We start from the raw sequence: 25,711 nt of genomic DNA, 5'->3' as shown, positions 1-25,711 counted from the left end.
CGCGCGGGAGGGAGCGCGCTGGAAGGCTGGCCGCAGTCGCAGCCTGCGCCTGCGCACTAGGGTTGTTTTTCACAAAGCTGCTCTTAAAGTGAGCTGGCAGCCTCCAGCCGCCCGTCTTTGTAAGGAGACCACTGAGACGAGCAGGAGCGAGGAGCAGCGGCTTCTCTGCTGCCCTGACTTTTTAAGAAATCTCAATGAACTATTTGTAGACAATCACTGATCCTGCCTGCATGATTTTTTTTTCTTGCACGGCAAAGACACCCATCAGTGTTAAGTGAAGATCACATCTTATATGCGATCTTGACTTTTTTTTTGGTCTTACATTATATTTTTATAGATTTTGTTATAATCATGGTGCTGGGAAAGGTAAAGAGTTTGACAATAAGCTTTGACTGTCTTAATGACAGTAATGTCCCCGTGTATTCTAGCGGGGACACTGTCTCAGGAAGGGTAAATTTAGAAGTTACCGGGGAGATCAGAGTAAAATCTCTTAAAATTCATGCAAGAGGACATGCGAAAGTACGGTGGACGGAATCAAGAAACGCCGGCTCCAATACTGCCTATACACAGAATTACACTGAAGAAGTAGAATATTTCAACCATAAAGACATCTTAATTGGGCACGAAAGAGGTAAGTTTTTAATTAGTCACTACATTCGACTTCTTTGCATGAGAACTTTAATCTCATTTAGTGCAGTTCTAATCGGCAGTTTGATAAAGGTTAGCAAACTTAGAAGCTGTAGTTTCTCCTTGACGTTCAAGCGTGTTAAGCCTTAATCCATGCAGACGTCTGCAAAGTGAGTGCAAACTGCACTTAACTACATCTGTAACCGGCTTCATATCTGCCATACGCACCTTACAACGTGTTTAAATGTGACTCAGTCGTTTTACTAATATTTTCAAATTCATTTGCAAAAGCTGCAGTCCAATATTGGATATCCTTTATTTTACAATCTTAGATCCAGAAATGAGCTCCAATAAAGAACTGTAGTGACATTTAAGAAGGTTGCTAGATGTATCTGATTTTGATATTAACGTACAAACGACTTTGAGGACTTGATTATTGTTCTTTGATAAAGGGCTTCCATTGCCTATTTTGACATATGGCACCAACACCCCCACGTGTTTTCCCCCTATTTTTTCCCAATTCCTTTTAAAATGTACATCAAGCATCGTTTATTTCAAAGGATAATATCTATCATTATGCAAACTATTAAGTCAGTTTTAGAAGCCATTCGGGGTCAGTAATTTTCTTCTCAGAGCATCATGTCTAACTTTGGAACGTGGATTCAATGAAACCCATGGCAGACAGATGGAATTGAAAAGTATATGACACATCGGATTTGGGTTTGGGGTATAAGATAAAGATTGAAGCATTGTCAAAGGGAGAAGGGATCCTGAGATTTGCAATCTGTTGTTTAAGTGCCTACAATGTGGAAATACAGGCGACTCCAAGCTTGTTTTTCTAAGTTTCCACCCTTTGTTAGAAGCGGTTCAATCCTGTTTCGGACCAGTTCTGGGGGATGGTGAGGAGGGGCGCTTGTTCTGCTCTCAGCAGATTGGTTACACGCGTCAGGTGGTGGCGATGACTTAATTCCTAGTCCAAGAAGAATATAATGTTAAAACTGGTTATGTAATTTGTTTCTCCTTTCTAATGCAGTATTTTAGTGCAAATACTGGCGACTTTTCAGAGAGAGGAATACTTTGTTTTTTTAATATCTAAAATGTACATCCTAGGGAGACGTTAATTGAACTTAAGGCAAGTGAGAAATGGAGGATGCTTTAAGTTACACAGAATTAATGTATCGTCTTTTAAATATGAAGGCGAAGCCAATTCTTAGGGTTTACGACGCACCTACACCGAGGTATTCCACATGCTGAAATGGTTCCCTAGTTCTCCTTCCGCAGCGTCTACACGGATGGTCCGTACAATGCCTAATGACAGCGCTCTTATTTATTTTTTTTAAATAAGGGCAGACACATGAATTTGCTTGTGAGCCTGCTTGGACGTTGCAGCCTTTAATGAAATAAGAAGAGACAAAGGCTTTTGCCTTGAAGAGTTCAGACTTGTAGTGGGGGGGAATAGATAGAGAGATCTATGGACAAACACTTGATCCATTGCACCACGATCTCACGGTTAGGATAACTACCTGCACCCTGCGAGGTGCCCCGGCAAGCCTGGCTACGCGTGGACGGGCTCGTAGGGCTGGAAGAGTTTCAATGACTTCAAACTGGCAGCTCGCTCTCAAACTAGCCTGGTAGCTGAGCGCCCGCCCCAGGCGCCCGGGGATAGGCGGAGCAGCGTTTGTTAGCCTGTTGCTAAGGCGATGCCAGGCGTTGATTGGATTGGGCTGGTGGGGGTGGGGAGGATCAAGCCGGCTCGCGCCGGTTGGGGCGAGGCTTGGAACCGGCGTGCGCCGGTAAAGGTCCCTCCTGGCCCGCCACCTCGGCTTCTGGGCGCGCCTCTCGCCCAGCGCAGCCGCCGCAGGTGCCATTGCCCTGGGTGCAGTCTCGGTTAAAAATCCCCCCTACCGGGGATTGGGGAACGTGCAGGCGCCAGGGTTCCCGGGGCTGGTACCTGTCTGGCCCGAGGGGACATGACAGAGGCAGGGCAGTGCAGAGAACGCTGCGGCCAGCTCGGCCTCGCCCATTATTCCCCCGGGCCTTCGCCTCTCTGCCGCCGCCCCAGTTCCCCCCGGCTGTAACAGTGTAGGTGTCAGGGTGGCCTGAGCCAGATTGAACCGGTCACCGGCTGGGGCGTGGAAAGCGGAAGCGCAGCGCGCGGTGGCCCCGCCCCCGGCTCAGCAGGCTAGGCTGCGCGGGCGCGAGCGCCGCGCGACGTATGCCGTATGTATAGCGGGGCGCGCGGAGCGCGGGCGCGAGCGGGCGGGCCGGCTGAGAGCTGCTCAGCGCCGGTTTAGGCCGGTCCTCTCCTGCTCCAGTCTAGTTCTTGATTGACAGCCAGGCACTTGTTTACCACGGCGCGGCGGCCGCCGCTCGCCTCAATGAGACTGCTGAGCTGGCACAAAAGGGAACCGGGAGGAAGAAAGGGAGAGGGAGGCGAAGTTTGGGCGCCTTGGAGGGAGCGAATTGACGGGCCACGGTCCCCTGGCCGGTCCTCAGGGCTGACACTTAAGAGGGGCTCCCCAGGAGGCGCGGGCAGGAGTGTGCAGAAATGGGCGGGTCACGATGATTTGGGGAGGAAAATCATATTTTTTATGCATTTTCAGTACTTAGGTGAAGTGTAGTGATGCAGCGCCAGCCCCCACCTCCATTCCATTCTAATTAAAAAGGATTGCCCACCAAGTAAAGCTACTAAGACTTTGGTATATTACGTAGAAAGCCAAAAGTACCTTTTCACATTTTTTATTTATTTTCACGACACACACACATGAATCCGAGCAAAAGAAATGGGTTAAGTGAAAGCTTATACCCCCACCCCGCCCAAGCCCCTGCAAATGGAAACTACCCAATTAGACTTAAGGATGTTGAAAAAAATGGTTTCTTTGTAAGCATCTTTTAAATTCTGTGCCTTGTAATTAAACTTATAAAAGCAGATTTCAGTCTGCTGCTAAAACCAGTTGAGTGTTGAATATTGTCTAAGTAAACAATTGTATGTAGCTTTTAAACAGTTGCTTACCACTTTCCTTTGGACAGGGTCCCCTCTGGGTGACCCTGAGTCCCAGGGGTCCTCCCAACTCTGCTAACAGGGTGCAACAGGAGCAGTCTTCTCTAGAAAGTCAGTAGCCACCAAAAACTGGCAATTTGCGATTTTTGTTTTACTAGCACTTAAGTAAACAACTGGTGGCCAAGATAACAGTGTAGTCGGATACCACAACCTGGTTTTGATACATTTTTTAACTGTTTTTCTTTTCCACTAAAATAAAACAGCCTATAAAGTATAACTAACTATTCATCATCCCTAGTTGAGGAATGAAGAAAAATGGAAAGTAAGGATTTTTATTTTAGCCAGAGGAAATAATGAAGTTGATAATGGAACTCATAGCTTAAGATGAAAGCTTGTGGCTTCGATCATGAAGAACATCTTGGGTTACCACCTGAGAATAACAAGGTTTTGTTTTCTTGTGTTTTTCATTTTAGATGATGATAATTCTGAAGAAGGCTTCCACACTATTCATTCAGGAAGGCATGAATATGCATTTAGCTTCGAGCTTCCACAGACGTAAGTATTCTAAGGAATAGGTATTTTCTATGGATACTCTTAGTCAAGCAAAATTAGATACTCCATATTTAAATACAGAGTTTTTAATTTTTTTAGTAAAAAAAAACCCTTTTCATTATAGAAACTTGATAGAGGAAAACAACATATTAAATAGGAGCTATTTTTAATCTCATGTGGCAAAATTACAGAAAGCACACTCAGTTGTTAGAATTTACAGTAGTGTTTGAAGCTTATAAAACAGTATTTAATTTAGGACTGGTGATTCAGTAGGTGCTAATCAAACAGTAAACCTTCAATCAGCTGCTTATTGTTGGCTGTATTAGAAGAAAGCTGAGGCTCACTGGGTTAAAATTCAGTATTCTGTCTTTTCTCCTATTGTAAATGATTAGCAATAAATTTAGAATGTAAAGATAACACTCAAGGAGAGGCCTGTTCTTTAGACACACATTCCATAGCTTTGTATACAGAGCTACTGAGGACATTACATAAGCTATCATAACCTGGACTTAAAAGGAAACGTCTGTCAGAGCCACCAGAGTGGAAAGCTTGAAATACAGTACATTCTTAGCATTTTAACAGATTGTTGAGATAGAATATGTAAACATTTTTGCATAATGCCTCTTAAGACACTGGAGCCTGTAAACTGGCACCTGCATTGATCTAGAGAATGAATTTAGCTCATAGCAGTTTATCAGGCCTTGGCTATATCTTAACTTTGTGTTTACTCGTTCTGTATTAGAATTTTGTGTAGAGTTCATAACCATTGTAAAATAGTGGCACTTCTACCAGGATAATCTAGCCCTCTGGCTTGGAAGTAACAACGCTGAACATTTCTCTAATGGGTCAGGCTGCTTCTTAAAACCTTTTCTAAACACTAAACCCTACAATCTGCCAAGTTGAGAAACAGTTCTGACTCTTTTGACATAGGCTTAATAGAAATATTTTTCTTTTCAAGCCTTAGAAAGTAAAGCTAGTTAACAGCCAAGGGAGAGTTAGAATAGGAGTGGACTGGGGTATAAAGAACAATTCCCATTTCTGTGAATTTATGAAAAAGGAAGTTGTGAGAGTATTCTAGACCTTTTTATGCTATATTTAATTAGTTGCTATAAAAAGAGGCTCTAATTCCTGGCTAACAAAAGTAGAGCAGTTTAAAGACTCTTTTCTGAATGTTTGATTAGGATCTAGGATTTTAAAATAGAAATAGTGAGGCCAGTTTTTACTTTTTTGTATTAAATTTTTTACCTTTTCAAGAATAGTTTATTTAACTTTCATAATTTTGCCACCAACATTAAAAGTAGGCTCTTTAGTTTAAAAGAATTCTTCTGGCTTTAAAAACAAATTTTCTGTTACATTTACCTCTCATCATTACTTGAAAATAAAAGATCTTTCCCCAGTGACTTATCCCTTTGGAAAGTTGTAAGAAATTTTACTTGTGGTACCTCCTTGATCCAAAAACAGCACATGGTGACATCTTTCTATACGTGGTACCTCACAGACAGTTCAACATGCTAATGGTTTATTCTGATCTAATACTGAATTTTTAGAAACAGGCATAAGATTAATATATCCATCTTTATATTTTACACAGACCACTTGCTACCTCATTCGAAGGCCGACATGGCAGTGTGCGCTATTGGGTGAAAGCCGAATTGCATAGGCCTTGGCTTCTACCAGTAAAATTAAAGAAGGAATTTACAGTCTTTGAGCACATAGATATCAACACTCCTTCATTACTGGTAAGAACTGACTGAATTCTGGATTGCTTTTTAACTTAATACATAAAGAACAGTTACTTAATCTATGCAATCTCCATAGCTCTAATAAAGAAATTTTATTAAATTCCATTAAAAATGCCTATTTTAAAATACAGTAGAAATAGAGTACACAAGCAAATGAGTAATGTGCTCCTATTTTTCATGCTGTGCTAAGTAAATTTAAAAGACCAGTATGTGATGTGAAATAGCTTTTACTCTGAACATAGCAATAACAAAGCCTGGTTTCTAAATGATTTGATGCACAATATTATCGTTTAAGACAATAACATCTACTCTTACTTGAAACTGTCACAAATCCAGCTTTGTACTACATTGCATTCTTCCAATTAGGGATAGGCTTCAAGCGATGGGGATTCATCATTTTCATGGAAAAAAAAAATCTTAATTTCTTTTTAATTGCATTTTATAAGACTAATTCAAATTTGGCTTAAAAAACTATTAGGTTTAAACAAAAGATGACATCTTTAAAGAAATAAAATTTAACCTTTAAATGGACAGCTTACTAAATTTTTACATTTTCAAAGTAAGATGTTACCATTTGAAATTACAACCAAGTTTCAAACAGTTTATGCAGAATTTGGAAAGGGTTTTTTTGTTTATTTTCATTAGTTTTTATTTGTACATGATGGGTTAAAACTTTGCTTTGGAATAGGATGTAAAGCATTTTTTTTTTCTTTATTGAATGGAAGTTTATATAAAGACAGAAGTTTTGTGTCATTTAAAACCATTGATTAAGGGAACAAAATCAGTTCTCTAATTGGATTTTTAAAATGTGACATTTTTATGAGTTTGTACATTGATGTTTTTTTTTTTTTTTTCTCAATTTATTTTTTACAGTCACCCCAAGCAGGCACAAAAGAAAAGACACTCTGTTGCTGGTTCTGCACCTCAGGCCCCATATCCTTAAGTGCCAAGATTGAAAGGAAGGGCTACACCCCAGGTATGTGTGAGGTTGAAGCCCACAAAAAGCAGTTTACTAAATATTTGTGTATACACATAGAATATGACAAATACCAAAAGTAAGCACCCAGTCTTCCCTAGTACAGATGTTCCATTGTCTCTGTCCGTTTTCTTCTTACAATCGTGGGCTGCTTTTCTCTTGGGAAAGCAAGAGTGAGCAGGTCTTGTTTTAACTGTAAGTCACTTTGCTCACGTCCAGGATAGTTTCTCTGCCATAGAGTTATATGGGCTTCATAGTTGAACTTCAGAGGTCTACACTTTATAGTGGGTGTTGGCTGGTTTTCTAATAGTAAATTTAATGGCTTCCCTCTGCAGGTGAATCAATCCAGATATTTGCTGAGATTGAGAACTGCTCTTCCCGAATGGTAGTGCCAAAGGCAGCCATTTACCAGACGCAGGCCTTCTATGCCAAAGGGAAAATGAAGGAAGTAAAACAGCTTGTGGCAAACTTACGTGGCGAGTCTTTATCCTCTGGGAAGACAGAGACGTGGAATGGCAAGCTGCTCAAAATCCCACCGGTTTCACCCTCCATCCTTGACTGTAGTATAATCCGAGTGGAGTATTCACTAATGGTAGGTGTTACTGTACAAAGTTTTTATGACTTAAAGTTGTAGGGTTGTAGTGTTAGCTTATCCAAGTATGGTTTTTATAGTCCACTTATAGTGGAGTTTAAATGTGTGTGTGAAATTTTACATTGTAATTCTACCTCTCATAAGCCTAGAACATGGCACATAAAATTGTGAAGAACTTTAAAGGGAATCACAGCTAATAACAGAATTAGGTTGTGTTTTAAAGACGGTTGTACCTGGAGTGCTGACGGAAGCTTCTGTCTCTGTAGGTATACGTGGATATTCCTGGGGCCATGGATTTGCTTCTCAGTTTGCCACTAGTCATTGGGACCATCCCACTGCATCCATTTGGTAGCAGAACCTCAAGTGTGAGCAGTCAGTGTAGCATGAATATGAACTGGCTTGGTCTGTCCCTTCCTGAAAGACCTGAAGGTAATTACATAATACATTTTTAAATGTTCTCTATTACTATTAAGACTTTCTCTTTTGTTTTTGGTATATTATATTCCTAGTTAAATTGTACCTTTCCTTAGCACATGTGACCTTAATGTTAAGTTTGGTTATATGTCTCTCTTGTTTTAATCACCAAACAAATAATTACACTTTCACATGACACTTTTTTAATATCTACTATTCTGTGTATTTTGACATGCATAAGAACATGTTGTTCGAATTGCGTGTATCTTTCTCCTTCAGCACCACCCAGCTATGCAGAGGTCGTAACTGAGGAACAGAGACGGAATAATCTTGCCCCAGTGAGTGCTTGTGATGATTTTGAGAGAGCTCTTCAAGGACCATTGTTTGCTTATATCCAGGAGTTTCGGTTCTTGCCCCCACCTCTCTATTCAGAGGTAAGCACCAAGACAAATAACAATGTACTGAGTCTCCTAGGAAGCAGCAGTAGACGGTTTTAAAAAGGCTTTAGCAAGACAGTTGCTTCTTGATTATCCCAGGAGTAAAAAATTTAGAACAGCTTAAAAGTTACAATTGTCAAATTTTCTAACTTCAACACGTTTGACTTCGTCCAGGAAATAATATGATGTTCAAACTCTAGTTGATTCATTAGCATTTTAAAGAAATAACCTTATAACTTTGTAAACATTAATTAAATAGCTAGAATTTATATTATTCATAGTTCTCCAATCTAATTCTTACATATTTTAGCATTCTTAGTCATAAGAAAAGTTAGCATATTTCCAAATGACTTTTTAAAAAACACGGCTAAATTATTTATGCTCTTCCTTCATGTTGATCACACTGGGCACTCGTGAGTAAAGATAAGCACTTTGGATAGGCTCACAAATTAGTGAAAAAAAAAAAAGATTCAAAGTGAAGTCTTACTTTAACAGTGTTAGGAAACAGCACTCAGGTAATGAGCAGCTTATTGGCGCTTAGGAAATCAGAGTGCTTCCCTGAGAAAGGTGATTCTTAAAGCTGAATTTTAAACTCCAACTAGCCCTCCAAAGACGGGAGTATAGGCAGGAAGGGCAGGCCCGAGGAAGGACAGAAGGGGCTGGGTTCAGCAGTTTCAGGGCTTTCTTACATGACGAGCCAACAGTAGACATTTTTATAGGACCTTTCAAATTGACCTTGATAACCAAAATAATTATAAATCAAGAGAATCATCCCCTGGGTTATATAATTTATTCCACTGTCTCATATGCATTAGACACAAAGGATCTTGTTTTTACTTTGAAACCAATTGCTGTGACACCATAACTGGAGACGTGGTTCCCTAAAACCATCCTCATTGACTACAGGGTACTCAGAATCTGCTCATACACATTTTTGATTAGACATTTTCCTGTCTTATCGTAGTCTATAAAATATGTGTTAGATTCTGAAAATGTTCTACTATTTCTCACAAATTCTATTACTGTATTTTTAGTCTTATATTTTTTATTTTGCTTCTGGCTTACTTTGAGTATTCATAGCTTTCATGGGGGAATTTTTTTAAATGAATATATAAATAGTATTAATTTCATCTAATTTTTCATAAATTCTGCCCATTTCAAGATGAATATAAGTTAATTTAAAACTTGTACAACACTAAACTAGCTCTGGAATGTAACTTAACTACAAGACAACTGGCTGTTTTCTTCAGAAATGTGTATTTTGTGGAAAACTTCTGAGGCACTTTGGTGTCTCACATTTAAGTTCAAATGGATCAGACTTGTAGAGAAGACCCTTAAGTTTCACAGGAACCATAGAACCTCAGGAAAAGGTGCACTGGCCTTTAGAACAAGAACAAAACAGTCACTTTACAAAGAACATGAGCGATTTGATGCTATACTCCAGTGTTATAACTGAGTGTAAGCAACGCTGATGTTGAGTGAAACTGCCCTGCTAAAAGAGAGCCTGCCAGGAACTTGTGTGCAATTGAACTATTCATGCAGAACTATAATGCTAGTACCCTTGCATTCTCATGCAGCACGTCCGAGGGAGGGACACCAGTGTATAATTAACTAAGAAGTTATGTATGTCCTCTGATTATATTGGTTACATTTGCTGATTGTTACTGAAAAGCGGGTAAGTGTTGCATTCTTCCTACACCTTACCAAGTTAACTTTGTAAATTTTGTCTTATTCCTACTAGATTGATCCAAATCCTGATCAGTCATCCGAGGACAGACCATCATGCCCCTCTCGCTGAAGGAACACTTGACTGAGTCAAGTTGACATGGGTTCTGAACTGTATCTCTTCCAGCTGAGGACAGAGAAGTATCTTGGAGACACGTTTTCAGAGGAAGTGGAATTGCTTTTGCCCAGACAGATGGCAAACACATGAAACAACCAGTGATCATGCTTTAGAATCCTACAGCATCATTTGGGGCTGCTCCAACATGCTTGAAGATCTGAGCTTTCCTTCTTTAAAACTGGCACATGTTAAGGGCATCTTCTTAGCCTGTGGTCATCCGTGTCAAGACACCATTGCAGAGAAGGATGTTGTCCCTCCTATTTGAAAATTTGCACATGCTCAATGCTTACATTGTGCAGTTCAATGTCACTACAGCATTTTTTTTTCCATTTATGCCAGACTCTTGATACTCTTACAACTTGTTTATGGTCAGCACAACATGGAACAAAAGAAAGCTTTGAAAAACTTTGACATTAAAAAAACAAAACAAAATGCACTGACAGGTTTTTTTTCTTAGTTTTTTGTTTTGTTTTGTTTTTGGGTTTTTTTGTTTGTTTGTTAAGTTAATGTAGCCTGGACTCTACCTGCATATGCACATGCTCAGAATTGTCCTACTAGGCTGACCATGTATCACCTCTTCAGCTTGGATCCTACTGTGGATTTATTTACAAACATCAAATGCCTTCAAGCCAATCCTTTTGCTGTATGTTTTGCAGCCTACTGTAGTAGATAAGCAACAGATACAAGAAGAAAAGAGACAAGAGGAGAAGGCTGACAAGAGACTTTTTATGGCTGTTGTTTGGTTTTCTGTGAGAGTGTTGCCTTTCTACTATTGATAGCAGAGCAGCATTGTGTTACTGACTGCCTAACATCACTCAATCTCAGGTGAATGCATCACTTGCCAAACTGTTGGAATGCCGTCTATGTTTGTTGCACTGTTATGTTGTTGCTGTTGTTGTTGTTGTTAATTGTTGTTATTTGGTTGGATTTTTTGGAGAGGGATATTCGGAAATGGGACATACACAAAACTGATAACCCACCCACATTCCCCTTTTTATCATTACATAGAAGAAGAAACAAAGCTCAGAGTGGAGAAAGACAGTAGGGCGGGCGGGCACCAGCAGAGGCAAGGGCTGTTGCTCTGGAAAAATATTTTTATTATTTTAAAAACGAGTGGAAGCTGCCCGGTCACTAGGGAAGGGAGGGAAAAGTGCATTTATTTTTATACAGAGTTACTTAATTACCTCCAAAACACATGTGTTGGATATCAGTTTTGCTGATGCAAGGTACTTCAGTAAGCCAGAATATATCAAGGTCATGATGGGGGAAGCTTCATTTATACATTTGCTCACGTTTGAGAGAACAAAATCCCAAATTTGTTTCCAAAGTGTGTAACTTTCTAAGTAGAAAAACTAGAATGTTCGCTGGGATAAGTAGCTTTAGTTTGTACACGTGTATAATACTGTTTTTCAACAATTTTTCCTGTCATCTAAGAGGCATTGATAGGTCTCCAGCTTTGAGTATATATAAGTAGGGCAACACATGAGTAAATTATTTTTAAAGATAATTTATGGTTGGATTGTAACCATATACTAACATTCATGAAACAAGTAAAACCCCCACCTTCTCAAAGTACAAAATAGAGCGATTTTGTAAGAGTTGGCTTGTGTTCTTAGTGACACCAGCATCTCTGATGTTACAACATAATGTGTGAGATGGATCTTGTCATCTGCCCACCTTGCCATCTGACCCACAGTTACAGTGACTGAGAAGACTCGGAACTCTGGCCTGGTGCTTGACCTGGTTAAATACTGTCTTAAAGCTTCATACAAAATAGGCTTTTCCATAAGTGGCCTTTAAGAAAACATGGAAGATAATTCATGTTTGAAATAATGCTGACAGGGTGAAGAAAGCCCGTTGTAAAAATGAATCGCGTTTTAAGTGATTCAGTTAAAGGGTTTGTGCTCCCATAGCAAACTAATACTAGATAATAAGGAAATGGGGTGAATTATTTTTTTAATTGTTAAATCATTTTGTGAATGTCCCCCACCCCCACCCCCAGAAGAAGCTGATGGGATATTTGGCATAAAGGGCATTTGGTGGCTTTGTTTTCGTTGGGAGGGAGGGATTGTCTCAAAACACCTGACTCTGTGTTCTGTCTAACTAGGGAACAATTGTTGGTGTGCATGGCCTCTGGCACTCACTACCATGTTCTACACAATACTCTATTATAATGCAAGAATGACCAATATTCTGATAATTGGCACTGGTGACAAAATTCTTTTACGATTTGGCAAAATAAGGTTTTACTTTTCCCATTAATTCTTTACTCTTTAGAGGCATTATACTTCTAAATATTGGTCAATTCTTGACATAACACCTGAGGGCCACAGTCGTGCTCTAGTATTCAAGATAGCTTCCTAATTTTTCATTTAGGAAAAGTCAAATCCAAAATGTTCGAGAAACAAAGTGCAATATTAAATGTTTGCTTTATAGATTATATTCTATGGCTGTTGTAATCTTTTATTTGGTGCTGAATATGTCCTTGTAGGCTCTGTTTTAAGAAAACCATGTGGGAAATGATTTAACTTTTCCTATTGCTCTTCCTTGTGGAAAATAAAAGTGTTTTTTTTTTTTCTGTTTTTGTATAATTGTTTGCCAGTTTATTTGAAGTTTGGTCAAATTAGTGATGCACTACATTCAGACGTGATTAACATTACAGTTAAACTCTTAGATCCTTCTGAGTACTTTGTTTCTAAATTGGAAATTTACTGATGGAATTTACTGAGGATTTAAAAGACGTGAGTTAAGTCTTAATGAACCAAATGTAAGCAGGTAATTTAGATACTAGTCCCCAACCCCAAACACACAACACACCTCTGAAATACCTTATCCTAACATTATAGGAGAACCTACATTATAAGTTTAGTTGAAAACCACTGAACTGTTTTCCCAAATTTTAAAAACAGCAGTAAATATTTTTTAAAAATGGGTCTATTAGAGTGATTGGCAACCTTAAAAGTCCTTTTGGAATCTAATTTTTCTTGTTCATTGTTTACACATACATATAAGAATATCTTTATGTGCCTTAGAATGAAATTCCCATGTTACCAAGAAACATTTTTACATTTTGAATGCAATTATAACGTGTTACATAAATAGCTGAACTGTAAATTTGTCACGCAAACCAGTGGAAGACACAAATCTTTCAGTAATTAACAAATGAGAGGGGTCAGTGAGGAGGGGATGAACTCAGATCGTTGAGTGCACCAGGCATGGAACAAAAGGCTCAAGTTGATTTCCTCTTTGGTTACATAAGATGCTCACTCTTGAAGGTGTGAATTTGTCTTGTTTATTAAGGAAGTAAAAACACTATGATCTACCACCAGTGGCTGCCAGGTCTGGGCACTCCAGTGAAACTGACTTTGGAGTATATTAAGACTAAACTACCTATCTTACCTAGGTTAAACAACACTGTGGGTCCTCCACTGTCAAGCTGCTTCATGAATTTACTGAATAGTTGACTGACCTTGCTGTATTTAACCTTGCCATATTTGATTCTATAGAAAAGAAACTCATACTAGCTACAGTGAAACAAAGTATTAACTCATAATTCCAGGCATGATCTATATTAAACACAGCTGGATCTAGGAATGCCCTGGGGACGTTCTCTTCCCTTTAATTTTTTGAAATGAGTGTTTTTATCCTGAAACTTTTCATATGTATTTTTTTCATCCTGGCTTCTAAGCTAAACAGACCAGAAAACTTCTTGGTTCTCCAAAGACAAATAGGAGACTTACTCAAACTGACTTCAAACTCAAGATCTGCCTTCCTTACAAGTGCGTGCCACCATGTCCAGTTAATAAGAGATTCTGATTAGCTGGTATTTGAAACTCATTTGTTATGACATAGGTGAGTTTTCCAATAGAAAAACTTAAAATTCAGTATTATCATGTTCCATCAATAGGGCCCAAGCCAGCAACCACAGTATACGCCCTGGAAGTTTGTCCATCTCAGAATATTGAGTCAAAATCTACCTACTCAAAAATTCCTGGGTGTAGTTTGAATGAGAATGGCCCCATAGGCTCCTGTATTTGAATGTCTAGATCCTAGTTGTTTTAGGGAAGTATTAGGAGGTGTGACCTTGTTGGAGGAAGCACGTGACGGGTAGGGCTTTGAAGTTTCAAAAGCCTGAACTAGGCCCAGACTTGTGTGCAACCTCCACCGTGTGTGTGTGTGTGTGTGTGTGTGTGTGTGTGTGTGTGTGTGTGTGTGCGCGCGCGCGCGCACAACCATGACAAGCATGGACTAACGGAAATTGTATATAAACAAGCCCCCAATTAAATCCTTTCTTTATGAGAGTTGCCTTGGTCATGATGCCTTTTCATAGCAATGGACTAAGTGACTAAGATACCAGGTAATACGTTTGAGGTAGAATTATATAATCTCTGAAATAATAGGTAGTTATATCTTTGGAGTTCAGTGTCAACAGTGTGCATTTCCAAAAGCACTTGACTGGTGAAATAGTTACTTTTTCACTCTTTGATTTCATACTACAAAGAGGAAACATGTTGGAACTCAAAACATTTTATGGGTCAGAGGGCAACGTGTTTGCTATGTAAGCATGAAGACTTGCTTTCAGCACCTCCCCACCCCAAATAAAACATTAAACAAATAAAAAAGCCAGGTGTGGTAGTAAGGCCTTCCTTTAATCCCAGTCCTCATCAGAAGCAGGTAGCAAATCTCTACCACATTAAGCACATTCCATGCATGGAGGTCCAGGCCAGCGAGCCCTGTCTCACGTAAGTAAAAATCTTGAGCACTGCTGCCCACCTACAATACCAATGCTGAGAGGCAAAGTCAGAAGGATCCAAGGCTGCTGCTAGTCAGCTAGTCTAACCCAGTCAGCAAGGTCCAGATTCTGTGAAAGAGACTGTGTCCGAAAATAAGTCGGAGTGATAGAGGTTCCTGGCCTGCAACGTGCCCATATAAGCATGAACTCATATGCATACACTACACCCAGGACTTTTTTTTTTCTTTAATTGTGAAAGGAGTGTTCATGGAGATCAAAAGAGTGCACCAGATCCCCTGGAGCTGTAGTTATGAGCTACAATGTGAGTGCTGAGAACCGAACTCAAGTCATCTGTAACAGCAGCAAATATTCTTGACCAACAAGCCATTTCTCTGGCACTTCCCCACTCCCCACGTACAGTTTTTAAAAAGCAAGGTTATTTTGATTTTTGAAGAATGCTATATGCAATGTTCTTTTCAAAAGAGAAGAGAAACAAGGATATACTGGGAATGAGTGAATATGCAAAGTGTTTGTGGTATAGGTCTGAGTGTCCCAGAGCTGCTATGTGGGTGTCCTGGAGCAGCAGTGGGAAGAAGTAGGGCTTTGGGGAAGTAGGCCAGCCAGCAGTGTGCTTGGGTATCTTATCCCAGGCTCATCCATGTGGTTTCCTCTCTGTGTGTCCTGTCCTCCATGAGAAGATGAGACTCTGCCATGTCTTCAATCCACTGAGACTGTGAACCAAAACCTTTTAGGTTGTTTACATAAGATAGGTTGGTCACAGCATAATAAAGTAAATAATCCCAATAGGTTTCATGTATCAAAAATATATGTGTATACATTGTGGCTGGCCTATTACAACTCACAAAATTCAAATGTGGGGAACTGGGATGTAGCCCAATGGTTATGGTACGTGGTTAGTACACATGAAGCCCTGAGTTCCCAAATATCACATAACAACAGATACAGTGGCACATACAATGTAACCTCTCACTTGGAAATTGACTCAGCGCAACTCGGCATCATCCCCTTCTCTTCTTTTTTTTTTTTTTTTTTTTTTTTGGCTCTTCGAGACAGGGTTTCTCTGTGTAGTCGTGGCTGTCCTGGAACTCACTCTGTAGCCCAGGCTGGCCTCGAACTCAGAAATCCGCCTGCCTCTGCCTCCCGAGTGCTGGGATTAAAGGCGTGCGCCACCACGCCCGGCCCCTTCTCTTCTTGATAACACAATAGTGTGCAGTTTACAGAAGGGCTGTCAGACTATAATGTATGTACTGAGTTACACCTCACAGAGCACTCTCAATCCTGAGCTGTGAAATCAGAAGTTTAAAGGAAGCTTATCCCCAGCATCCGCCTTCTCAGACTGTCCTGGTACAGGTCCTGTGGGAGAGTTCTTTGTAGCCTCGCTTGCTGTTTTTGCATGTGTTGTGTGCAGGCCTTTAATCCCAGCACTTGGGAGGCAGAGGCAGGGGAATTTCTGAGTTCAAGGCCAGCCTGGTCTACAGAGTGAGTTCCAGGACAGCCAAAGCTACACAGAGAAACTCTGTCTCAAAAAAAAAAAAAAAAAAAAAAAAAAGAAAAGAAAAGAAAAGAAAAAGGGTTGGTGACCTTCCAGTAGCATCCATTCACAGTGTGTCTACTCAGCTAGAAATGTCACATCCTGGTATAGCACCCATAATCTTTAAGATCCATAGTGCTGTAAAATATATAAATATTTAAATACTGCAGCTTAGAATTTGCACAAATTAATTTCACTCTGGGAAATAATTAGCTTGAGCTTCCAGGACGAAGCTATCTTATTTCAAATAGTAGAATCTGGGCATGTTCTTTTAAAACTAGCCACAATCTTATCTAGTAATGGCAGTGTTTGAGGAAGTATATGTGGCCAGGATTAGTGAACTTCATCATAGTCTTCCTCTGTGCAGTCACAGGGGACAGAGCAGTGACTTCCTAAATGCTATTCTTATCACTAAAAGTGAAAGTTCCCACCGCTTTTAAATTTTCTTCCATCTAAATAGATCCTTTTGCCACAGGAATGACAGTGAGGGGAGACCCTTCTGCCACATGCCACAAATGGGATTTGCAGCTAAGTTGGTTATTTATACATGTCACACCTTACTTAAGATAACAGAATACCCAACTTCGGCATAACAATATACATTTTGATCTGTCTATCAGAGTTCTAGTGTGTAGACTTAAAGATAAAACATGCATACAAAAAAATCAAAATTAAAAAAATACTCCGGTGACTGCTAGTGCTCTATAGAACAGTGAGGTTGCTAAGATTGACAACAATTAGTTGCACATTTCAAATAATTAATAGAGAGCTGGGCTTGATGGTGCACACCATTGATGCCAGCACATGGGAGTCAGAGGCAGACAGATCTCTGTAAGTTCAGGGCCAGCCTGGTCTACATACTAAGTTTTAAGAACAGCCAGGACTATTATGTACAGAAAGCTTGTCTAAAAACCAAACGAACTAATAGGATTTTGAATGTTCCTAACACAAATAATGGTCTATAATGAAAGTAATAAATATACAACTTATTATGACCTCATTACCTATATATATGTGCTGAAATGTGCCTTATAACCCATAATATATTTGTTATGTGTTATAACATAGAACGTATAATATTTATAAATCTATAGCACATTTCTAGAATGTAACCAGTAAATAAGGAACACATTTGTAACAGGAAACATTTACTTACAGGAAAACCATTTGGGCCTCAATTGGAACAAGAGTCAGAAGGAAGGAAATTTCTAAAGAGTTGGCCAGTCCTGACTGACTACAAAACCACCTGCCCCCTTATTTTGCCCGCTTATTTATGATGAAGACACCTGTGACAGGGTTTCTTGAAGGGAGATTGGAGGGGGAAGCAGGGCAGAGCAAGAGAAAGAGGTAATCAAAAACTCCGTTGGAAGGAAAGCGTCCTCCCATTCACACCATTTATTCTATGGTGAGCTTCCAGATGGTGTTAACATTAGATTAAGGATGTGGAAAAGTGGCATACATGCTTATCTAAGTGTAAAAATAATAAATTTATATAACTAGTGCTTGTTCAATAAATACTATTCTATCAAGTTCCTGGAATATTACAATACACAATCTCTTTATATACATTACCTTAAATAAACCTTTTTACAATTTTGTATTTTTACTTTTTTGTACTTTATGTTCTAAATTTTAAAAGAGAAGCCATGATTAATAAAGATTGAGTAACTGTCTTAAATACCACACTTGTCAAATTAAAAATTATTCAGATCCAGAATTATCATAATTTAAAGTTCTTATATTTTACTGAAACCCAACATATATTATTAATTGGCTCTGTCCCTTGGTTTGACCCTAGTCTTTATTTTAAGGAAGCCCCAGTAGTATAAAATATATTTGTGTACAATTTAAGCCCATAAGGCTAACTACCATAAAGGTAAATACTTATAGCTAAAGAAGAGAATAGCTTGGGAAATCATGAACTCTTTGAGACCTAAGCTCTTAAAGGAGAGCCATGTTGGTATTGCATAGTTAAAGGGGAGCACTGCACATTGTCTACCCAGAAGTCTCTAAGGCCAGACTGACAGCAGAAGGGCTGTCATGAGGGGAAAATGTCAGTGAGAGCTCACCTGCCAAGGAGAGGAGAGGCCATGGTAGACCCAAGAGAGAAACTAGGTCACAGAAGAGTGTGTGCCCAGGCTTCTTGCCCACTGGGAATGCCTTAGTGAATATACCTGATGTTCTAACAGTCAGATGATGTGACAGAAAACTAGGCTAGCTAACCCCGTCATCTGATGGGAAAACCATCTCTGTTCACCATGTCTTCAAGTATATGAATGACCAACTGTGCTCGAAGCACTCGATTTGATAGAAGTGGAAAAGCCTGATGAACTGTTACAGACTGGGCTTCGGGAAGTATAAAATCGTAGCCTTCATTCAGTGAGAAAGTCAGCCAATACACATTCATTTGTCATAGCATGGATATAGTGTGCACCCTGAGAAAGTCGGGACTGGGTCCGTTATCTCATTTTCAATAGTTCCATACAGCCATGCAGCAGCTGATGAGCAAATCGTTCATGGGGAAGTGATGGCTCTTTGGTGCTTTTCTTACACAAATCTCTCTTCATATTTTCTCAGGAAGATCTGTTATTGTTTCGGCTTCAATTTTCAATCCTATCATGATTGGAATATCCACTATTTTCAACTTTTTCTCCTTTTTATCTGTATTCTCAGTGACATTATAATAACTTATTTGTTAAATGCCACAGCCAGAGCTCTTATAACGAAAGCATTTGGCAGGCCGTGGTGGTGCATGCCTTTCATCCCAGCACTTGGGAGGCAGAGGCAGGTGGATTTCTGAGTTCGAAGCCAGCCTGGTCTACAGAGTGAGTTCCAAGACAGTCAGGGCTACACAGAGAAACCCTGTCTCAAAAACAAAACAAAAACAACAACAACAACAACAAAAGCATTTAATCTGTGGCTGGCTTGCAGTTTCAGAGGTTTAGTCCTTTACCATCATGGTGAGGCATGCAGACCTAGTTTAGAGAAAGAGATGAGAGTTCTACATCTGGATCGGCAAGCAACAGGAAAAGAACTTGAGCCACTAGGCCTGGCTTGAGCTTCTGAGACCTCAAAGCCTGCCCCCAGTGATGCACTTCCTCCAACAAGGCCACACCTCCTAATACACAGGAGCTTTGGGAGTTGATAGGGTCTTGAAAGCTCTGCCTATATAAATGGGGCATTTTTAGTCAAACCACCACATTGTCCCAAATTAATATGTAGACATATGATAGATGATGGATATATGTTATAGTTAACATATATTCTATTTATATTTACATACACATATTTATATAAATATTATATACCATATGTAATACCATTATGACTTACATGTCAGCTCCACAGAGACCTGAGCTCATTCTAGCTCTGGCACTGATTCTCCCTCTAACATGTTTGTTCTGGTTATTGCTGTACTGGTGGCTAGTTTTTACAGTGCTGCAAGGTGTTGTACAGGCTTCTGGGAGAGAAAGATTACAGACAGTCTTAAAAAGCTGTGAACCTAGCTGGGCAGCAGTGGGGACTTTAATCCCAGCACCGGGGAAGCAGAGGCAGACGCAGATAGATCTCTGTAGGTTCCAGGTCTAGAGAGCCAGTTTCAGGACAACCAAGGCTACACAAAGCAACCCTGCCTCGAAAACACAACAATCAAGAACTGTGGTTCTTGCATGATACCTGCTGACATGCTAGGCCATTTGTGCCCCCTGATGCAATAGGAGCATGACTGTTATAGAATCAACAACTGCTTTCTTTCCTTATTAGATTTGAGACCATGTCCTAGAGGGAATTGTTGCCTGGTACTGTAAACCTGATCAAAAACCCAAAGCTAGAGAAATCATGAACCTAACAGGCAATCTACTGCTGTTACTTCCACAAATGAGCGTGTTGACAAACTGCCTTCTGAATAGTTATGTTTACAGATAGTACAGCTCTTAGCTTTGGTCAGAGAACTTTCTGATTGCAGACACTCCTCATTGGTCAAAGTGCTAAGAATAAGTGGAGATTGGGTAGAATGCTCAGCCCTAAACAGACATGTCACCCTGTCAATGTTCAGCAAAAGGAGGGGACAGAAAAAATGTGAGAGCCAGAGGATGGGGAAGGGCACTGGGAAACAGGTTCCTTAACAAGAAGTGGAAGACAAAAAAAAAAAAAAAAAGAAAGAAAGAAAAAAATCTGTCTCTCCTCTGCTGTATTAGGACAGCAAGAAGATGATAGTAGTTTGTTGTTTGTTGTTGTGGAGGTGGTTGTTTTGAGATGAGATCTTTCTATGTAGCCCTGGGCATCCTGGAATTTGCTATGTAAACCAAGCTAGCTCAAACTCACAAAGACCCTCCTATGTCTGGATGCTGGAATTAAAGGCACAGGTGATCCTTTATGAGCTAGGATGTGGGCTCTCACTGGAGTCCTGAAGCGCCCAACTCTCAGACTTTCAGCATCCTGAACTGTAAAATACTAAGTTTCTGTTGTTTGAGCTACCCTGCTCTTTATCAGGGATTAAACTGGCACTGAGAAAAGCTAATGTTACCAACAGAACTTTTTCTAGCCATTTACTTTTATGGAGAAAAAGGAAGAAAGGGGCAAGAGAGACTCAAAGAGAGAGATGTATACACAGAGACAAATGGACACACACACACTAAACAGAGAGACACACACATAGACTGAGGTAGGCAGACAGACAAAGAGATGTGGAGATACAGAAAGACACAAGGCACTGTGTATGGAAGAACACTTGAGGAAGTTACCATAGTTGTGGGAACTTCCTGACTGTGAAGGTGTAGTGAAAGCCTGGTGCAGTCTGGTTCTCTTCCTTCCCAAAGAAGCATTCCCCTGACCCACAGCCCTCACCACAAGATAGGCCCTAAGCCACTGTAGAGAATATTTTTCTGTTAGCTTAATCTTGTTCCCTAGGCCATGGTGAATCATTCAATCCAGACAGCATTGCCCAAAAGGACATCAGAAGACTTTTATGAGATTTCAAGGAAACTCTCGTCAGTCTAGTATACCAGATCAGAGTTCTCTCTTTCTCTGTAAGCTCCTGTGGAGGGAACAATTTCAGTCACAGTCAAGCCAAAGCTCGGGTGGACTGCTTTGTTTCATGGGCCTCGTGTATTTCATGTATTAGGAATGGAATCCTGAGGATTCATGTGTTAGTGTTTATAGACAGGACCTTTTGGAGTTGATAGGGTTTTGAGGACTCTGCCTGAATGAATGGATTAATGGGCTCCTGAAGGGTGGCTTATTTGTAATTCTAAGCTCTACCCCATGTGCCTCATCTGATTTGACCGAGAGACCCTCGCTAGATGCAGCACCATGTTCCTGGACATCTCAGCCCTGCAGAACATAAATTACTCAGGTTTAAGTATTCAGTTATAGGAATAGAAAATGAACTAAGACACAGGCCTGGGCAGAACTAGAAACGCTAAAGGTCAACTGAGCTGGAAAGCTGACCTGATTATCCCTGAAATCTGACCTTGCCGTGCACTTGAGAGCTCTATGAGCTAGTAAATTTCCTTCATTGCCTAAGCAAGGCTGAGTCTGGCTTTCAATTCTGTACAGCCAGAAACATTCTTCTTATAGAAGAAAAGACTAAGCTGTCTCATGGGGGAAGGATTTATTCATAAGAGAAAATGTATTCCCTCTCACTCAATGTTATCCCAAATGCCTTGGATGTGCCATTTTTCATTCATATATACTAGACCGTGTCTCTGCTAATCCATCCCATAGCCCAAGACTCTTGACATGAGTACATTAGATTGTGATTACATTGGTTTGTCCTCTCAGGTCAATAAATTATACTTTCTGAACTGAGCATAGAAGGAGAGAGTAAACATTGGAACAGGCAGTACATGAGGAGCAGACCAGACTGGGCAATCAAAATCCACTAGGAGAGGTGGAGGACTGACTGGAAATCAGTACGAAAACTTTTGATTCATATTCAGAGCTAGCAGGGAGCCAGGTGCAAGGAGCAGGAGGCCCAGAACGATGTAGTTTTCTTATAGCTAGAATATTATACATTAGCTAAAGTGTTGTGCTTTAAGGATCAGACATTTAAGTCACTTTTGGGTGGGAAAACTTACAGAAGATCTAATGACTGCAGAGTAAAACCTGTAGGGAAGGGGATGGGGGAGGGAGAATCTAGCTTAACATTAAAGCATGTGGTTACCTTCTGTTCATTTTCTAACACACATACACCACACAAACCAGGTTGTTACCACCCAAAGCTCACAAACTCAATGACTACTGGACTCTTGTCTATAAATGGTTGTGTACAAAGTGGACACAAGCTACTCAGTTATGTTAGATCCTGCTCATGGAAATAGCAACACAAGGTATTTTAAAGAGAAATTAGAATTGGGTGTTCAGGGATTATGGGGGGGGGTTAATTAGAAAATAATAATAATAATAATAATAATAAATCATTTAAGGAACAAAGTGGAGGGAAGAAATAGAAAGTCAGCGAGTCACATTTCCATTCTGTTGTATAGATGCCTCCTTAGACGGCCCAGATGACGTATCTTCAGGACACTTTCTACCCACATTGCGTTCTTCTGTGACACTCTTTGCTCCCTCGCTCCTCTGCAAGAGCTAGAGCAGGGCTCCCCCACCTCAAAGTGTGAATAGAATTACCTCAGACTCCTGTTAAGATGTACATCATAATCCTAGCAAGTTTTGGATGGAGCTTTACAGTTCAAAGGAGCTCCCAGGCTTTGATAAGATTCAAAATTCATTCTTAATAAAAGCCCTAGAACAAGTAGGACTTTAGGAAACATATGCTAACATAATAAAAGCTATATATGACACATTCATGGCCAGTATCATCCTAGATAAATAAAACCATTAGTAAGCCCCATTAAAATCAGGATTGGAAAGGACTGCCCACTGTCCCTACTGCTCATCCGTAATGTGATTGAAGCATTAGCTGGAGCAATAAGGCAAGAGAAGGGATACGAATGGAAAAAATTTTTTTTTTTTTAGTTTTTCGAGACGGGGTTTCTCTGTATAGTTCTAGCTATCATGGAACTCACTTTGTAGACCAGGCTGGCTTCCAACTCAGAAATCTGCCTGCCTCTGCCTCCTGAGTGCTGGGATTAAAGGCTTGTGCCACCACACCCGGCTCAAATGGGAAAATATTAAGTCAAATTATTTTCAATTGAAGATTATATTATCTTATACCCAATGTTTCCAAAACGTGACTAGAAAAAGTGTAGAAATTATCAGTAATTTCAGCAAAGTGTTATGATACATGATTAACTTACAAAATTTACCAGTCTTAATACACATGAGTAATGAGCATGCTGAAAAAGAGATCATGGACACGCTCCTCTTCCCAGTTTCTCAAATAAAATAAAATATTTAGAATATACATAAACAAAAGAGATTAAAAAAAAAAACAAACCTCTAAAATGAAAACTTTAAATGTGTGAAGAAAGAGTTTAAGAAACATACTAGAATTAGAAGACCTCCCAAGTGTATAGCTTGGTAGAATTAACATTGAAAAAAAAAAAACTTTCCTACTAAAATAATTTACTGATTTAATGAAATCACAATCAACATCCTCATCTAATTCTTCACATAAATAGAAAGAAAATCCTCAATTTGATACAGAACAACAAAAAACCCAGAATAGCCAGTTAGTCCTAGATAAGCGTTTCTATGTATTCTGCTCATTTTAAGTGCTAAGTGCATCTGTCTATGACCCCATCTTTTCTGTTGTCTGTTTCTATTGAGTTGATTTTGTTAGATATTATAATGACTACTCCAACTTGCTTCTTGGGACCATTTGTTTGGAAAATTGTTTTCCACCCTTTTACTCTGAGGTAGTGTCTGTCTTTGTCACTGAGGTACGTTTCCTATATGCAGAAAAATGCCGGGTCCTATTTCTGTATCTAGTCTGTTAGTCTGTGTCTTTTTATTGGGAAATTGAGTCCATTGATGATAAGAGTTATTAAGGAAAAGTGATTTTTACTCCCTGTTATTTTTATTGTTACAGGTGGAATTTTGTTTGTGTGGCTATCTTCTTTTGGGTTTGTTGAAAGATTACTTTGTTGCTTTCTCTAGGGTGTAGTTTCCCTCCTTGCGTTGGTGTTTTCCATCTATTAACGTTTGTAGCTGGATTTGTGGAAAGATATTATATAAGTTTGGTTTTGTCATGAAATATCTTAGTTTCTCCATCGATGGTAATTGAGAGTTTTGCTGGGTATAGTAGCCTGGGTGGCATTTGTGTTCTCTTAGGGTCTGTATGACATCTGTCCAGGATCTTCTAAGTTTCATAGTCTCTGGTGGAAGTCTGGTGTTATTCTGATAGGTCTGCCTTTATATGTTACTTGACCTTTTTCCCTTACTGCTTTTAATATTCTTTCTTTGGTTTGTGCATTTGGTGTTTTGATTATTATGTGTTGGGAGGAATTTCTTTTCTGGTCCAGTCTATTTGGAGTTCTGCAGGATTCTTTTGTGTTCATGGGCATCTCTTTCTTTAGGTTAGGGAAGTTTTCCTCTATAATTTTGTTGAAGACATTTGCTGGCCCTTTAAGTTGGAACGCTTTGCTCTCTTCTATGCCTATTATCCTTAGGTTTGGTCTTCTCATTGTGTCCTGGATTTCCTGGATGTTTTGAGATAGGATCTTTTTGTATTTTGCATTTTCTTTGACTGTTGTGTTAATGCTTTCTATAGTATCTTCTGTGTCTGAGATTCTATCTTCTATTTCTTTTATTCTGTTTGTGATGCTTGCATCTATGACTCCTGATCTCTTTCCTAGGTTTTCTAACTCCAGGGCTGTCTCTCTTTGTGATTTCTTTATTGTTTCTACTTCCATTTTTAGATCTTGGGTGGTTTTGTTCATTTCCTTTGCCTGTTTGTGTTTTCTTGTAATTCTTTAAGGGATTTTTGTGTTTCCTCTTTAAGGACTTCTTGCCGTTTACCTGTGTTCTTCTGTATTTATTTAAGGGAGATATTTATATCCTTCTTAAAGTCCTCTGTGAAAAGTGATTTTAGATCCAAATCTTGCTTATCCGGTGTGATGATGTATTCAGGACTTGCTATGTTGGAAGAATTGTGTTCTAATGATGCCAAGTAACCTTGGTTTCTGTTGCTTATGCTCTTACTCTTGCCTCTGGCCATCTGGTTCTCTCTAGTGCTACCTATCCTCACTATATCTGACTGGAGCCTATCCTTCCTGTGATCCAGGTTGTGTCAGAACTCCTCAGAGTCCAGTTGTCTCTGTGATCCTGTGATGATCCTGTGAT

The 25,711-nt window shown here is 39.7% G+C and overlaps 1 protein-coding gene across 2 annotated transcripts; it reads left to right on the top strand.

Annotated features, from left to right (window-relative positions):
• The first annotated feature begins 93 nt into the window (after positions 1-93).
• Positions 94-12,775, top strand: Arrdc3 (arrestin domain containing 3). Of its 2 annotated transcripts, none has more exons than XR_002379473.3 (8): positions 94-631; positions 4,102-4,183; positions 5,772-5,919; positions 6,796-6,898; positions 7,234-7,490; positions 7,757-7,919; positions 8,146-8,338; positions 10,083-12,775. XR_002379473.3 is itself a non-coding variant. In XM_021180071.3 (8 exons), exons 1-8 carry the CDS (start codon positions 352-354, stop codon positions 10,137-10,139), a joined length of 1,245 nt encoding a protein of 414 aa, XP_021035730.1. In that variant the 5' UTR covers positions 94-351; the 3' UTR covers positions 10,140-12,775. The 2 variants fall into 2 exon arrangements, 1 of the variants encoding a protein (XP_021035730.1); XM_021180071.3 differs by having other exon boundaries at positions 8,184-8,338.
• The last annotated feature ends 12,936 nt before the right edge of the window (positions 12,776-25,711 follow it).

Source organism: Mus caroli, unplaced genomic scaffold (genome assembly GCF_978045245.1).
Source record: "Mus caroli unplaced genomic scaffold, Mus_caroli_1 scaffold_15, whole genome shotgun sequence".
NCBI lineage: Eukaryota > Metazoa > Chordata > Mammalia > Rodentia > Muridae > Mus > Mus caroli.
Note: the sequence above shows the minus strand (reverse complement) of the source record. Positions and strands in the feature narration are given on the sequence as shown.

Coding starts and splice junctions, on each gene's coding strand:
- Arrdc3 (XM_021180071.3), top strand. CDS start 352: ATGGTGCTGGGAAAGGTAAAGAGTTTGACAATAAGCTTTGACTGTCTT. Junction 632..4,101: donor CTTAATTGGGCACGAAAGAG/GTAAGTTTTTAA, acceptor TTTTCATTTTAG/ATGATGATAATTCTGAAGAA. Junction 6,899..7,233: donor AAGGAAGGGCTACACCCCAG/GTATGTGTGAGG, acceptor TTCCCTCTGCAG/GTGAATCAATCCAGATATTT.